Below are 15766 nucleotides of genomic sequence, written 5' to 3'. Positions count from 1 at the left end.
AGGTTCAAAGAACAGGATCTTAGAATTTAAAAGTCAGTAGCACAGACCCTGATTATTAACTGATTTGTGAAGTCACCAAAACTGAAAATTAAAGACTCTTCTCATTTGAGTCAGAAAAATCACAGATTAGTTCACTAATATGTTATAGAATTCTATTTTATTTTTTAAAAAATATTTTACTTATTTATTCATGAGAGACACACAGAGAGAGGCAGAAACACAGACAGAGGGAGAAGCAGGCTCCATGCAGGGAGCCCAACATGGAACTCAATCCCGGGTCTCCAGGATCACACCCTGGGCTGCAGGCAGCACTAAACCGCTGCACCACCAGGGCTGCCCAAAAATGATTTTATTCTTTTGAGTAATCTCTCCACACCCATCATGGAGCTCGAACTCACAGCCCCAAGATCAAGAGTCTCATGCTGTGCCAACTAAGCCAGCTAGGTACCCCCAGAATAATATTGTAAATGAACATTTTTCACTAGAAAATACACAAACACCATAGTAACTAGGAAGACATAGATGAAAAAACGAAGAGGCCAAAATCACAGCATTCAGAACCATGATTAACATTTTGAGTATCTCCTTTCAATCTGTTGGAATGAAATTCTAACCATAAAACGTTAAGATTCCCAATCATAGAATCTTGGGAATGCAACGTCTTGGGCCTTCAGCAATTTGACGTGGCATAACTTAGCATTTCTGGACTCACAACATATTGGAGATTTGAAATAGCTGAACCTCAGAGAATTTTGAAATCAGTGGCTCTTGGGATCTCCAAATTCCAGGATCTTTAAGTCATCGACATCAAAGGCCAGAATCACAAATCCGACATGTTCAGAAGAAATGAATCTTGTAGGAGGACCCATGAACATCAAAAATACGAAAGCACGGGGAATGATAAGCTAAATATTCTCATCCCAAACATCTGGAATTAACACTGGGCAACATTTTGTTGGGTGTGCTTCATAGCATTTTTTCTTTCAAAGATTTTATTTATTCATGAGAGACACACACACAGAAGGGCAGAGACATAGGCAGAGGGAGAAGCAGGCTCCCTTTGGGGAGCCTGATGTGGGGCTCCGTCCCAGGACCCTTGGATCATGACCCCAGCCAAAGGCAGATGCTCAATCACTGAGCCACCCAGAGGCCCCAGCATTTATGTTTTATAAAAGAAATCTGGCTTCCACCATCATAAACTCATTGGTCTGCCAGCTTCCTTTCAGGTGTCAGGGCCCAAGATCCTATGATCACCCAATTCTCTGACTATTGTAGGGAACAATAGCTGTGGAGCTGAGGCATCCCCTTCCCTAAGCCCCTCTGGACTCAGGCTCTGTACCTCCTTGCGTTCCAGCCCCAGCCCCACCTCTGGCTAGTTGGATGACCTGGGGCGTCTACTGCGGGGTCCCTGAACCTCTGTTTTCTTCTCCAAGTAATGGGTATATTAACAGTCTCCCTAAGTCACCGAAGCCTCCCCCCACTGCCCTGTCCCCCAGGAGATGCGCTCGGTGCTGCGGAAGGCGGGGTCCCCCCGCAAGGTCCGCCGCGCGCGCCTCAACCCGCTTGTGCTCCTGCTGGACGCGGCGCTGACCGGGGAGCTGGACGTGGTGCAGCAGGCGGTGAAGGAGGTGAGTGCTGCAAAGTGCAGGGCAGGCGGGGCGGGCTGGGGGGTGATGCGAGGTGACCCCAGCCGCGGGGACTGAGCCTCCGCGTCCCCGCCCCGCCCAGATGAACGACCCGAGCCAGCCCAACGAGGAGGGCATCACCGCCCTGCACAACGCCATCTGCGGCGCCAACTACCCCATCGTGGACTTCCTCATCGCGGCCGGCGCCAATGTCAACTCCCCCGACAGCCACGGCTGGTGAGCCCTGACCCTGACCCGCGCGGGGTGCGGTGCGGGCGCGGGTGCGGGCGGGACAGCGCTGCCGGGGGGCCGGGGCACCCGCTGGCGACCGCGCGGCCGCTCACGCACGCCTCCACGCCCAGGACACCGTTGCACTGCGCGGCATCGTGCAACGACACGGCCATCTGCACGGCGCTGGTGCAGCACGGCGCGGCAATCTTCGCCACCACGCTCAGTGACGGAGCCACCGCCATCGAGAAGTGCGACCCCTACCGCGAGGGTTACGCTGACTGCGCCACTTACCTGGCAGGTGCGAGGCAGCGCTGGGGCGCCTCTGCGGTAGGGAGGAGGTCTTGGGGACTGGGCCGCCCAGCTGGCAGCTGGGGGGGAGGGGGGTGACTGCCAGTCGCTGGAGAGAAGATGTGAGGGCTGTCCCAATCACGAGGCAGGATTACAGAGGAAGGGTGGAGGGATGAACCACCTCGGGGTGTGTGGGGGGACCGGGCCTCACATCTGGCAGGTGCAAGCGGGGTGTGTGGGGTGAGCAGACTGCCAAGCTGAGGGGTGGTGGGGAGACATGGGCAGTGTGCCGTGCAGACTGGAAACCTCTGGGGAGAAGAGTGGTTTTGGAGATTGCACTGTTCACCTGCTTTCTCACCTTTGGGCATGGGGAGTTGGACGTTCCAACTATACCATTTACCTGGCATTGGGCAGCGCAGGTGGGCTGTGCTACCTGTGGGAGACACAGTGCCACACAGCTGGCGGGTGAGCAGGCCACCGCTTCTGGGGAGGGGCTTGGGGACTCTTCCACTTGTAGGGAGACAGGAGGCTTCCCTTAGGAGGGGGGCCATATCACCTAACCAGGTGATTGGAGGAAGTAGGTAGCCTGGACCATGGGAGTGTGCAGAGCGTCTATATTGCACACCTGGAGTGGGTGGGCAGATTGTATCATAGGGTGACGTTAGGAACATCCCACAGAAAAAAAAAAACACAAAAAAGGAACATCCCACAGCTGGAGTAAGTCAGGCTCCAGGACCTGGGGGTGGGATAATGTTTCTGAGAGGTGAGCCTGTATGGCCACAGGACAGTCACACTGGCCGAGAGCCTTGGGACTTGTGGATGAACAGGGGTAGACAGGGACTGCACCACTGGCGCCAAATAGGCTGTAGGCTTTGGGGAGCAGCGTTGGGCTAGTGCACATTTGTACAGGTAGGTGGAGCCTATGAGACGTGGGGATCGCACCGTTCTGCTTGCCTCGGACATGGAGAGTTCTGTGAGGGTGAAGTAGACGTTGGACATCACACCTGGCAGGGCAGGCAGGGACCCTGGAACCTGGTGGACTGCCCCACTAGAGAGAGGGAGCATGGTGGACTGTACCATTCAGAAGGGGGACTAAATTCTTGACGGAGATTTTACCACTTATGGGGTGGGGTTCGAGCGGTTGCGCTGTACCCTCCAGAGAAATTATTGCATCCTCTTTGGAGATTTCTGTCTCTTGGGGAGAGGGAAGCAATGTGGACTCCCGATCTGGAAAAGGGGGAGATGGGCTGTACCATCGGAAAGAGGGGTTGAGGGCAGCCCCAGGTGGCCCAGCGGTTTAGCGATGCCTTCAGCCCGCCTTCAGCCCCGGGTGTGATCCTGGAGACTCGGGATCAAGTCCCACGTCAGGCTCCCTGCACGGAACCTGCTTTTCCCTCTGCCTGTCTGTCTGTCTGTTTCTGTCTGTCATGAATAAATAAATAAAATCTTAAAAAAAAAAAAAAAGAAAGAGGGGTTGAGGCTATGGAAACTATAGCTTGCTGGGGAGTGAGGGGTGCAGTGTGCAGATGATTGCATCTCTGGGAGTGACACAGGGACTTGATGATGTTCCAAGAGGGGATGGGGGCCAGTGACCCTGCCTCTGGGGGTTGGAGGCCCAGTCTGATGCACCCTGAGCGTTCTCAAATTTTCGAGACTGCCAGTCCTGGCAGCTGACTCCAGCTTAGGCAGCCTTCTCCAGACAGGGGTGCACAACTTTGCAGGTGGCTCATCCCTCAGCTGTGGAGGTGGTTTGCCAAATCCCAGGGCATGTCCCTGTCCTCAGCGTGTCTTGTGAACCTGAGTGTTGAACCCCACCCCCACCCTTCCACCCGGTGCTCATAATCCCTGCCCTTTTATGTTTCAGATGTGGAGCAGAGCATGGGGCTGATGCACAACGGGGTGGTGTACGCCCTTTGGGACTACAGCGCGGAGTTCGGGGACGAGCTGTCCTTCCGTGAGGGCGAGTCGGTCACAGTGCTGCGGAGGGATGGACCAGAGGAGACGGACTGGTGGTGGGCTGGCCTGCACGGCCAGGAGGGCTACGTACCTCGTAACTACTTCGGGGTGAGCCCAGAAGAGATACTGTCCCGGCCTCCTGTGGCTATTTGGGGGAAAGAGTTATTCTGGGAAAAAGAGGGTCAAGAGGGACAGCCCTTTCATTATATTGGGGACAAGGTAGGTCAGAAGAATCCATTCAAGTTTGTGGGGAGATGAGGAAAATTAATTTTAAAAAATTTTTTTTATTGGAGTTCAATTTGCCAACATATAGCATATCACCCAGTGCTCATCCCATCAAGTGCCCCCCTCAGTGCCCATCACCCAGGCACCCCAACCTCCTGCCTACCTCCCTTTCCACTACCCCTTGTTCGTTAGAAAATTAATTCTAATAATGAGGGAGGTAGGGGAGAGCCCCTTACAGTTAGGGAGAGAACCCCCTTCCTGGTGAACTCACTGCCTTACTAGTTATTTGATTGGTTCATGCTCAATCAAATATTTTTATCATCCCTAGTTATATTACTGGGGAGGTAAGGAAAAATGTAATGTATTTTAGCCAACTGGAAGTGATGAAGAATCCCATTTTAGTAATGGGGGATGTTAAAGAATCGTGGAGTACTGGTGTGGTAGTGAGGAGCTTTTTTTTAAAAAAATATTTTATTTATTTATTTGTGAGACACACACACACACAGACAGGCAGAGACACAGGCAGAGGAGGAAGCAGGCTCCCTGGGGGGGACTCGCTCCCAGGACCCTGTGATCATGACTTGAGCCAATGGCAGACGCTCAATCACTGAGCCACCCCAGTGCCCTGAGGAAGTTTTTGTTACAGGGCAGAGGCAGGGAGAGGAAAGATCCATTCTTAAAATGATGATAGAATCCAGGGAGGTTCTACTAGTTTAAGGAAGGAGACCAGGAAGATCCATTATATTTCTAGGGGAGAAGATTCTTTTCATTTGGGGATGGGCGGAGGTGGGTCCCAAACACAACCATGATGGTAGGGAGAAGCAGGTGTTGCTTTCATGGCAATATGGAAGACCCGGGAAGTTCCATCTCATCAGCTGGGCTGCTGACTCTGTCTCCATCTGGTGCTTGGTAGTGACAGGGCCCCCGGAGATTCTACTGGAGAAGTCTGTTAGGAAGGGAGAAGAGGATGGAGACAGCCCATCTGTTTGGGGGTGGATTAGGTGACTCCATTAAATTTGGGGGTGGGATGAGGGAGTGAGCATTCCTCATGTCTAAAGATCCTGTCTTCCTCAGCTCTTCCCCAGGGTGAAGACTCAGAGGAATAAGGTCTAGCTGCACAGAAGGACATTTTCAAGGGAGGCAGGATAGAGCCATCCTGCCTTTGCTTCAGACCTCTTCATCAGTAACTGCTGCCTCTCCTTGGGCTCCAAGCCCGACAGGGCTGGGGTCCTCACCTCCAGCTCTCTGCTTCCCTGGAAGCCCAGGGGAAAAGGAGAACCCCAGCCTTAAATTTAGAAACTGCCTTAGCCATGGGAGATCGCCTTGGGGTTGGGAATCATTGGAGGCAAGAGACCCCACCACCAGCACCAGCACCAGCACCAGCACCAGCACCACCTCCATTTGCCAGATCAGATCCCGTCCAAAGTGCCTCCCACTCCTACTGCCAACCCCTCTCACTCCCTCAGAATAAGCCAATGCACCATCCTAGTGGAGCCTGGGATGAATCACCTCCACTGGATTTCCCTGGGAGTCACCTCTGCCCCCATCTCTCCAGGGCTGGGTGAGACACACTGGCCTCTACCAGGACCTCTGTCCCACCTCTCTCCAGTCAAGGGCTTTCACACAGTGCTGGTTTTATAACCAAATGGGGGACATTTTTCCTTATAAATAAAGGTAGTTTGCACAGAAATTGACTTCCCTGTCTTTGGATCCCCATCTGACTTAAGTGCTCATCATTATTACTACATTTGGCAAACCAGTCTTTTTTTAAAATACATATATAAAGATTTTATTTATTTATTCATGAAAGACACAGAGAGAGGCAGAGACACAGGCAGAGGGAGAAGCAGGCTCCCTGAGGGGAGCCTGATATGGGACTCGATCCTAGGACCCGTGGATCACTACCTGAGCCGAAGGGAGATGCTCAGCCCCTGGAACCACCAGATGCCCCCACCTTCTGGGCTTCGTTATTTAGTCCAATCTCTCTCACAACAGAGGTGTGTCGGTTTCCTATTATTGTCATAACAAATTACCACGAATATAGTAGCTTAAATAACACAGATTTATTATAATTTAGGGGGTCAGAAGTCTGAAATGGGGACCCCAGGAATTGACCCCAAGCCAATTTAGGCTGCTCGCCTTGGCCTCAGAGCAGCCGCTGCCATGACCAGCCGTGGCAGGGCATCTAACAGCTGCTGCAGGCCTACAGGTGGGCTGCTGAGAAGGTGTCCGAGGCCTACAAGCCAAAGAACTTGAGGCTGAAGCAGGTGGAAGGAGCACCTGAGGCTAAAATTGAAAAGTACTGCCTGCAAAGAGAGAAGGACTTCAAGGCCAAGGAAACTGCAGCTCTGAAGTCCCTTGGAAGCTGCAGCCTCGAACTGGAGAAGGCAACACAGGAGAAGATGACCATCCTCCAGACCTACTTCCATCCCTTCCAACAGGGACGAAATCCTAGATAACTTCTTGGCCTTTGTCTGTGACATCCGGCCAGAAATCCATGAAAACTACTGCATAAATAGGGAAGGAAGGAGCAGCTCTGCATGTGGATTGGCATTTTATTCATTTTTAAAGGTTTATTTATTTATTTATTTTAGAGAAGAGGGTGGGGAGAGTGCAAGCAGGGGGAGGAGCAGAGGGAGAGGGAAGAGCAGACTCTGCACTGAGCAGGGAGCCCCATGTGGGGCTGGATCCCAGGACCCTGACTGAGATCATGACCTGAGCCGAAGGCAGATGCTTAACCCACTGAACCACCCAGGCGCCCCTTTTTCTAGTTTCTAGAGGCTGTCTGCATTTCTACCAAAGGTCTATTTATGATGATTTAGGTATTCTCTGAAATGATCCAGATTTTCTCTACCTTGCTCCTCACTACCTTCTGAGCCCCCACCAGCAGAATTAATATCCATACTTTACGAACAGTCTGTTCCAGGCAACCTAGGCTTTTTTCCATCATTTTCTCAACATTCTTCCAGCCTCTGCCCATTGCCCAGTTCCAAATCCACTTCCGTGTGTTTAGGTATTGGTTACAGCGACACCCCACTTCCAGGAGCAAAGTCTGTATTGGTTTCCCATTCCTGCTGTAACCAATTCTCACAGACTTTGAGGCTTAAACAATAGAAATATATTATGTTACAGTCTGGAGGTAGGCATCTGAAATGAGTCTCATGGAGCTAAAATCAATGGATCAGGACTGCTTAGTTCCTTTCTAGAATTTCCTTCTAGACACTAAGGAAGAAGCTCTCTCTTTGCCTTCTCCAGCTACTAGAAGTTGCCTGCATTCCTTGGCTCAGACTCCTCCCTCCATCTTCAAAGCCCATGCTTGCCTCACTCCTGTCTCTTGTCCCTACTGTCACATCTCCTTCTCTGTCCCTCCTGCCTCCCTCTTTCACTTATAAGGAGTCTTGTGATTACACGCCCCCCCAGATAATCCAGGATGATCTGCCCATCTCAGGACCCTTAACTTAATCATGTTCAAAAAGTCCATTTTGCCACACAAGGCAAAAAAAGAAGAAGTAAAACAAAAAGGAGTCCACACCCTCAAATTCAAATACTGTCTGGAACCTTCGATGATATTAATCAATGATTACTACATTTTTTGGAGGTGTGCTCATGATGGAGTGGTTATGTTTTTAAGGAGTGTTTGCTTATAGAAATACATTCTGAAATACCTATCATAACATGATATGTGTATGGGATTTGCTTCATTTTTCTTTTTAAGATTTTTATTTATTTGAGAGAGAGAGAGAGAGCAGGAGCAGGGGCGGGGAGAGGGAGAAGCAGATTCCCTACGGAACAAGGAGCAATCAATCCCGGGACTCCAGGATCATGACCTGAGCTGGAGGCAGACACTCAACTGACTGAGCCACCCAGGTGCCCCTGGGATTTGCTTCAAAACAATTGACTGGTGGCAGTGGTTGGGGTGTACATGAAGCAGGATCAGTCCTCAGCTGAAAATTAATGAAGCTCAGTGGACGTTGGTCTTCATACTATTCTCTCAACCTCTGTGTCCATTTGAAATTGTCCCTGGTAAACAGTTATAAAATGACTGTGATATTAGAGCTGATATTCTAGTGGAAGAGGTAGACAATACATAGAATAATTAGCACATACACACATACAAATCTCATATGCTGATCACCATTAGGGAAAAAAATGGAATCAGGAGAAGTGGATATATTCCTGCACCTGATTAGGAGGTATATTCATTTGCTATGGCTGGTGTAACAAATGACTCCAAGCTCAGTGGCTTAAAACAACAATTATTTTCATACCATTCTGAAGGTCAGAAGTTCAAGATCAGTTTCTCTGGCTGAAATTCAGGTGTTGGCAGGGCTAGGCTCCCTGGGGCTCAGTGGGAGAACCCATTTCCTCGCCTTTTTCAGCTTCTAGATTCGTGTTCCTTGGATTCTTTCTTTTTTTTTTTTTTTAAGGTCTTATTTATTTATTCATGAGAGACACACAGAGAGAGGTGGAGACATAGGCAGAGGGAGAAGCAGGCTCCCTGCAGGGAGCCCGATATGGGACTCCATCTCCCAGGACCCTGGGATCATAACCTGAGCTGAAGGCAGATGCTCAACCACTGAGCCACCCAGGTGCCCCTCTTTTTTGCTTTGTTATGATTTTTAAATTTTATTTTGAGAGAAAGAGAGAGGAGCACGAGGGGAAAGAGAGGGAGAGGGAGAGAGAATCTCAAGCAGACTCCACACCCAGCATGGATCCCATCTCAGGGCTCCATCTACGGTCCTGAGATCAAGACCAAAGCTGAAACCAAAGTCAGGTGCTCAACAGACTGAGCCACCTAGGTGCCCTGAGATATATTCTTTTTTTTTTTTTTTTTTAAGATTTTTATTTATTTATTCATGAGAGACAGAGAGAGAGAGAGAGGCAGGCAGAGAGAGAGAAGCAAGCTCCATGCAGGGAGCCCAACGTGGGACTCGATCCCGGGTCTCCAGGATCAGGCCCTGGGCCGAAGGCGGTGCTAAACCGCTGAGCCACTCGGGCTGCCCTCCTGAGATATATTCTAAGAAATGGAACACAGCAGAAGGGATGGACTGTCATTTCTGACATCAGATTAGAAAAAACAGTGACTTCCCTCTTGCCAGCAACCACCTGGTGAGCTTAGCAGTGGATTGTTTCCCAGATGAGCTGGGATGTCTGCAGCTGCGTGCAATTCCTGACCTACAGAAACCGTGAGATAATAAATGGTGTTGTTCTGGACTATTACACTTCGGGGTGATTTGTTATACAGATTAGCCAACTTGTGCATGTCTGGTGCCTGCGTGGAAGAGTCAGGAAGCCAAGTGTGGCTGGGAGGAGTAGCTTGGGGGCAGGGGGAACAGTAAGAAATGATGTCAGGCAGGTAGCAGAACGCTTAGTATGACGCCTGGCTCATGTCAGTCCAATACTCAATTTCATTTTATTATATTCTTGATTTCAAGACATCCTTCTGGGACGCCTGGGTGGCTCAGTGGTTGACATCTGCCTTTGGCTCGAGTCGTGATCCTGGGGTCCTGGGATCGAGTCCTGCATCAGGGTCCCCATAGGGAGTCTGCTTCTCCCTCTGCCTATGTCTCTGCCTCTCTCTTTGTGTCTCTCATGAATAATAATAATAAAAAAGACATCTTTCTTCCCCATCTTCCCGCTTGAGCAAAGTAATCACGGATAGGCTGGGGGAGCCCAGAGAAAGTGCCTGGCCCAGACTGGGGGGGTCAGAGAGGGCTTCCTGGAGGAGGGATATCTGAGACCTGGAGGAGGAGGGGGGGCAGGATAAGGTGGGGGAGATGGCACAGGACACTATCAGAGACAAGTAGAAAGCAGGAGAGTGAGCAGCAGGATGGGGCTGGTTACTGCATGGGGGGCACAAACAGTGGGAAAGCATTACCATGATTTACTCCCAATGATCTGAAGTCATGCTGTGCAGGTTCTCTGTTTTATTCTCCTTGGACGTGATACTGCAAGGAGCATCAGTGTATGTGTAGCTTTGGTTCAGGCTCAGGGTCATGTCAACAAGCTCATGAACTGGCTTGACCCCTGTCCCCACCATCAGCACCACTCTGAATCCTACTGGCTCCCTAAGACCTATTTTTAGAGACTTTGTCTAACTTTGGAAGTATGTTATCATTCGTATGACTGTAGAGCAAATGTCATTTGTTGATATAAGCACCAGTTATTCCCATCCCACGCATATCCCAGCCTGCTCACTGTGGGTCGTCACCGTCGGGTTGGTTCTGTCTCCTCCACTGGGCTATGTGACCCAGGAGGACAGGGCTGAGGGTGTCTTGGTCACCGCTGGGTGCCTTTTGCCCTTGCAGCTCAGAATGTACACAAAGTAGGGGCTCAGGTAATATAGGATGGGTGAATGAATTAACAAATGAAAGAGCAGATTTTTTTTTGTTTAAAGATTTTATTTATTTATTCATGAGAAAGAGAGAGAGAGAGAGAGAGAGAGAGGCAGAGACATAGGGAGAGGGAGAAGCAGGCTCCATGCAGGGAGCCTGATGCGGGACTCCATCCCAGGACCGCAGGTTCATGACCTGAGCCAAAGACAGATGCTCAACCACTGAGGCACCCAGGAGTCCCAAGAGAAGATTTTGAAGGAAGTCACAACCTTGGGTGGCCCACTCCCTCCTGCCTGTGTCTCTCTTGCTGAACCCTGTAGTCATGTTAATGAAGCTCCTTCTCTAATCTCAGCTCTTCGGAGAATTCAAATTCAAGCCTCATTCCCCTTCTCTGCCCAGACCAGCTCCAGAAACTATCACGGCACAGACATAGACACACAGATACCAGAATAAAATGGGCTCGGAGCAACTCACCTCACCTGAGACCGCTTTCTCATCTGTGAAATGGGGGTAATAAAATCACGTGATTTATAGGACCACCATGAGGATTCAATGACATAATTCTCTCCACTACCCTAGCCTGAGCCACTGACTCGTTCTGTTTGTCAGTCTTACTCCTTCTGGTTCATGTGACACAAGGCACCCCCAGTGACTTATGGGTTAGAATGCAAATTTGACCATTCCCCCCTCCACCCCCCACCCTTCGCTTATTTTGCCCTTTCAACAGATATTTGTTGATGCTCCATTGTGTGACAGGCACAGCAGCAAGGACCGCAGATGCAGGAGTGAGTAAAACGGACAAAACCCCTGTCCTTATGGAGCTGAACTTCTAAACAAAATAAATAAGTCAGGGGCACCTGGGTGGCTCAGTTGGTTAAGCATCTGCCTTTGGCTCAGGTCATGATCCCAGGGTCCTTGGGGATCGAGCCCCACATGGGGCTCCCTGTTCAGCAGGGTGTCTGCTTCTCCCACTTGTATTCTCTGTCAAATGAATAAATAAAATCTTTTTAAAAAGTCAAATATTTGGTATGTCAGATGGTTAGATGGGCTCTGAAGAAAAACAAAGCAGGCAAAGGAACTGCAGTGGGTAGTGTATGAGTCCGTGTGTGTGTGTGTGTGTGTGTGTGTGTGTGTGTGTAGGGGGTTGAATTTAATTTGGTGCCACTAAGGAGGTGACATTGGAGGCAGAACCTGAAGGATATGAGGGGGTCCACCCAGGTGGATGTCAGGGGAAAGAGCATTCCAGGCAGATGATGTAGCAGGTGCAAAGGCCTAAAGTAGGATGTGCCTAGAGTGTTCTGGAAACAGCACAGAGGATGATGGGACCGAAATACAATGAGCTAAGCAAGAGAGGAGGGGATCACAGAGGTAAGGTGGGCTGATGTGGGGTGAGGAGGGGGTATGCTGGTTAGGATTCTGAAGGTGAATCCTAAGAATCTTTGGATCTTTGGCCTGGCCCTATCGCTCGCTCCCTCCAGCTTCATCCTTCAACTATACAGGCTTCCCTTCAGCGCTTGGACACATCAGCTTTCTTCTGGCAGCAGAGCTTTTGTATACAATGTTCCCTCTGGTTGGGACACCCTTGCCCTTTCTCGCATCTATCTCCTTTGGTTGGTTGGTTCCTTCTCATACTTTCTATGTATACTCAAGCCTCATTTCCTCACGGAAGGCTTTTCTGACCACTCCACCCACCCTCCTTTGGTTGACAGCATGTTTCCCATATGTGGCCCTTATGGTTTTCAGAATTTTCCCATCAAAGTACTTGTCATACTTGTAACCATATATTTACTTGTATGTTTAATGTCCATTCTTTGAGGACATGAGCAGGGGCTGTCTACTGCCTAGCACAGTAGAGATCCCATATCTATTTGTTGAACAATCACATAAAAGCTCTAGCTACTGAATGCTGAGGATGCGCTAAACCCAATTTTAACTGCTTTATGTGGGTTAATTTAAGCATGGGTTAATTTAAGCATCATCTACATTGTAGGTAATCTTTTTTTAAGATCATTCATTCATTCATTCATTCATAGACACACACACACACAGAGAGGCAGAGACACAGGCAGAGGGAGAAGCAGGCACCATGCAGAGAGCCTGACTGGGGACTCGATCCTGGGACTTCAGGATCACACCCTGGGCTGCAGGTGGCGCTAAACCGCTGCGCCACCGGGGCTGTAGGTAATCTTTTAAAAAAATATTTTTTACTTTTTTTTTGTAACGTAAGGTCTGTGCCCAATGTGGGGCTTGAACTCATGACTCTGATATCAAAAGTCCCCTACTTTATCGACTAACCCAGCCAGGTGCCCTCATGTTATAGATAATCTATTGTTCCTACTTTGTGGATGACAAGTTAATTTGACCAAGGTCACACAGCTGGTAGACACTGGGGCCACGATTTGGACCCAGGCATCCTGGTTCCAGAGTCCACACCTTAGCCACCAAGCGACAGTGCCTTTACATGACTGCCTGATAAGGACAGTGTCTGTCTGGCAAATCATGGGCGTTCACCAAATAGGAGGAGTTATTTATCCCAGAGAAGTCTAGGACACAGCAGGCATTTTATAGTCGCACGTTAGTCTGGTGCGATGAAGCCATTCCTAACTCGTGGGCTCCGTAAATGTCAATTTCCTTGTCGGTTCTTTTAGAGGATCCGCTGCCAGGTGATCTGGGCAGACGCCCGAAGACCAAATCTTAATGAATGGGATCGATGATCTCGGTTCTCTTCCTTCAAGTGTTGCTCTGGGTACTCTGCGATCCTCAGCGACGCCTCCGCACCTCCTCTCCCGGGAGCCCGCCCCCCGCATTGCTGTGCGCATGCGCATCAGCCCGCCCCCAGTAGAGTGACAGGCAGGATCAGCCAATGGCGTCGTGAGAAAGGTGGAGCGGCACCTCGAGGACGCCCCACGGGTCCTGCTTTCTGAATATTTATGAGGGAGGCGGGTCGACGCCGCTTCTCGCAGCGGCCGGCGCCATGAAGTGAGAGGGGTCTGGGGTTCGCCCCTCGCGAGTCGGCTGGTGGGAGTCGGGGGGGGCAGGCTAAGAAGTTGGGGAGGCCCAGGCGGCGCTGCCGGGGTCCCGGCGGGGCGAGGGGGTGCTGGGGGAGTGGGGTGGGGATCGCCGCGGGGACCCGCGGGGCGGTAACGGGGACGGTCAGCGAGGTGATGCCGGAGGGACCCGAGGCTCCTAGGGAACTGGGGGACGCCCGGGTGGTGGGGCGGGGGGGGGCCGGCGCCCGCAGGTGACCCCTCCGGGCCCCACGGCAGGGGAGCGTGGCGGCTGGGGAGGGGCTGAGGGACGGGGCACTGACCCGGCCGCCCCCGCCCCCAGGCTCAACGTGGACGGGCTGCTGGTCTACTTCCCTTACGACTACATCTACCCGGAGCAGTTCTCCTACATGCTGGAGCTCAAGCGCACGCTGGACGCCAAGGTGGGGGGCGCGGCCCGCCGCTGCCCAGCTGGCAGCCGGCGTCTCGGTCTTGGGCACGTGCGGTCCTTGGGAAGCCGGCGCTCCCAGACCTCCGGTTACCTAAAAGGATAGTTCGTGATAGCAGCACCTGACGTTTATCAAAGGCTGCGCCGCCTGGGAGCCGGCTGTCTGGGTTGGAATCCTCGACCCACAGCTGTGTGCCCTTGGGTGAAGCCCTTCGTCTCCCTGTTTCACAGTTTTCACCTCTGTAAAACGGGCTTGGTATGATTGCCTACTCTCGGAGGTTACGGTGAAGGTTATGTGGGTTAATTTCAGTAACTTAACCCGGGATGATTTTTACCCCCCCCCCCCCCCCCCCCCCCCGCAGAGGCCGTGCCTTGGTTGTCATATTATTGAAGTGGAATGCTAGTGGCATCCCGTAGTTAGAGACCATGGACACTGCTAAACATCCTGCAGTGCACAGTTCAGCCCCCCACAACTGGGTCTTATCTGGCCCCCAAAGGTAGAGCCAGGTTAAGAAAGCTGGATGGAAGACTCTTAGAAGTGGTGCCAGGCACAGAGTAAGTGCTGTGGAAGTATTTGCTAAGTTAAAGAAAAAAAATGGATTGCTACAAATCAGTTATTTTGCCAAATATTCAACCCTCAGTTTCTCATTAGTCCTTAGTCATGATCTGAAGAAGTACTTATGAGCCCAGTTTTATTTATTTTTTTAGTTTTAACTTAAAAAAAAAAAAGATTTTATTTATTTAATCATGAGAGAGATCTCTGAGAGAGAGGCATAGGAAGAGGGAGAAGCAGGCTCCATGCAGGGAACCTGATGTGGGACTGGATCCTGGGTCTCCAGTGTCATGCCCTGGGCTGAAGGTGGCGCTAAACCACTGAGCCACCAGGGCTGCCCTAAAGTTTTTTTTTTTTTTTTTTTTTTAAACATTTTAATTATTTGAGAGAGAGAGGAGAGAGCACGCACACAAGCACGGGAGAGGGCAGAGGGAGAGGGAGAAGCAGGCTCCCCACTGAGCAGGGAGCTTGATGAGGGGCTGTATCCCAGGACCCTGGGATCATGACCTGAGCTGAAGTCAGATGCTTAACTGATTTAGCAACCCAGGTGCCCCTAGAGTTTGTTTTTAAAGCAATCTCTACATCTGACATGGGGCTCGAACTTGAAATCCTGAGATCAAGAATCGCATGCTCTTCCGACTGAGCCAGCTAGGAATCCCTCGGCCCATTTTAGAGGTGAGGTGAGGCCAGATAGGTGAAGGCACTTGCCTAAGACCACTCAACAATGAGGTGGCAAAGTGGGGTTCAAACCCATTGCCCCGGGGGCCTAGCTTTTTACCTGCTTTTTACATGTTGTCTCTATATTTCAAGGTGGTGGCATTCTGGGAGTGGTCCCCAGAGTTTGTATCCCTGAAGATCTGTCTCTCTCAACACTTAGGGTCATGGAGTTCTGGAGATGCCCTCAGGCACTGGGAAGACAGTGTCCCTGTTGGCACTGATCATGGCATACCAGAGGGTAAGTGCCCCCTGGGCCCAGGGAGGGAAGCAGAGGGAAGGGGCCCCAACAGGGGCTGAGCTCATTGTCACTGGCAGGCATATCCACTGGAAGTGACTAAACTCATCTACTGCTCAAGAACTGTGCCTGAGATTGAGAAGGTGAGCCAGGGCCATCCTGGGGC

At 50.9% G+C, this 15766-nt stretch overlaps 2 protein-coding genes and 1 pseudogene across 11 annotated transcripts in view; all 3 read left to right on the top strand.

Annotated features, from left to right (window-relative positions):
• PPP1R13L (protein phosphatase 1 regulatory subunit 13 like) overlaps positions 1 to 6015 on the top strand; it is a 16625-nt gene extending 10610 nt beyond the window's left edge. For 4 of the 5 annotated variants that reach the window (XM_026013747.2, XM_026013744.2, XM_072754927.1 and 1 more), the window contains 5 exons: positions 1497 to 1628; positions 1729 to 1862; positions 1988 to 2154; positions 4009 to 4208; positions 5400 to 6015. In XM_026013747.2, coding sequence (XP_025869532.2) covers positions 1497 to 1628; positions 1729 to 1862; positions 1988 to 2154; positions 4009 to 4208; positions 5400 to 5438 — 672 coding nt within the window. In that variant the 3' untranslated portion in view covers positions 5439 to 6015. The remainder of the gene's footprint in view (positions 1 to 1496; positions 1629 to 1728; positions 1863 to 1987; positions 2155 to 4008; positions 4209 to 5399) is intronic. The other variant, XM_072754926.1, reaches the window with a different exon arrangement.
• Positions 5636 to 13507, top strand: LOC112931537 (V-type proton ATPase subunit G 1 pseudogene; annotated as a pseudogene).
• ERCC2 (ERCC excision repair 2, TFIIH core complex helicase subunit) overlaps positions 13499 to 15766 on the top strand; it is a 17366-nt gene continuing 15098 nt past the window's right edge. For 2 of the 6 annotated variants that reach the window (XR_012000843.1, XM_026013848.2), the window contains exons 1-4: positions 13582 to 13639; positions 13991 to 14090; positions 15526 to 15603; positions 15681 to 15743. Coding sequence is in view for 5 of the 6 variants with exons in the window: in XM_026013848.2 (XP_025869633.1) it covers positions 13635 to 13639; positions 13991 to 14090; positions 15526 to 15603; positions 15681 to 15743 (246 nt within the window). In the remaining variant the exon portion in view is untranslated. Of the gene's footprint in view, positions 13679 to 13990; positions 14091 to 15458; positions 15604 to 15680; positions 15744 to 15766 lie in introns of all 6 variants that reach the window. The other 4 variants (XM_026013849.2, XM_026013847.2, XM_072754923.1 and 1 more) reach the window with 4 other exon arrangements.

This window comes from Vulpes vulpes, chromosome 1 (assembly GCF_048418805.1).
Source record: "Vulpes vulpes isolate BD-2025 chromosome 1, VulVul3, whole genome shotgun sequence".
Classification (NCBI taxonomy): domain Eukaryota; kingdom Metazoa; phylum Chordata; class Mammalia; order Carnivora; family Canidae; genus Vulpes; species Vulpes vulpes.
The sequence above is the reverse complement of the archived record's forward strand: the minus strand, read 5'-3'. Positions and strand labels throughout refer to the sequence as shown.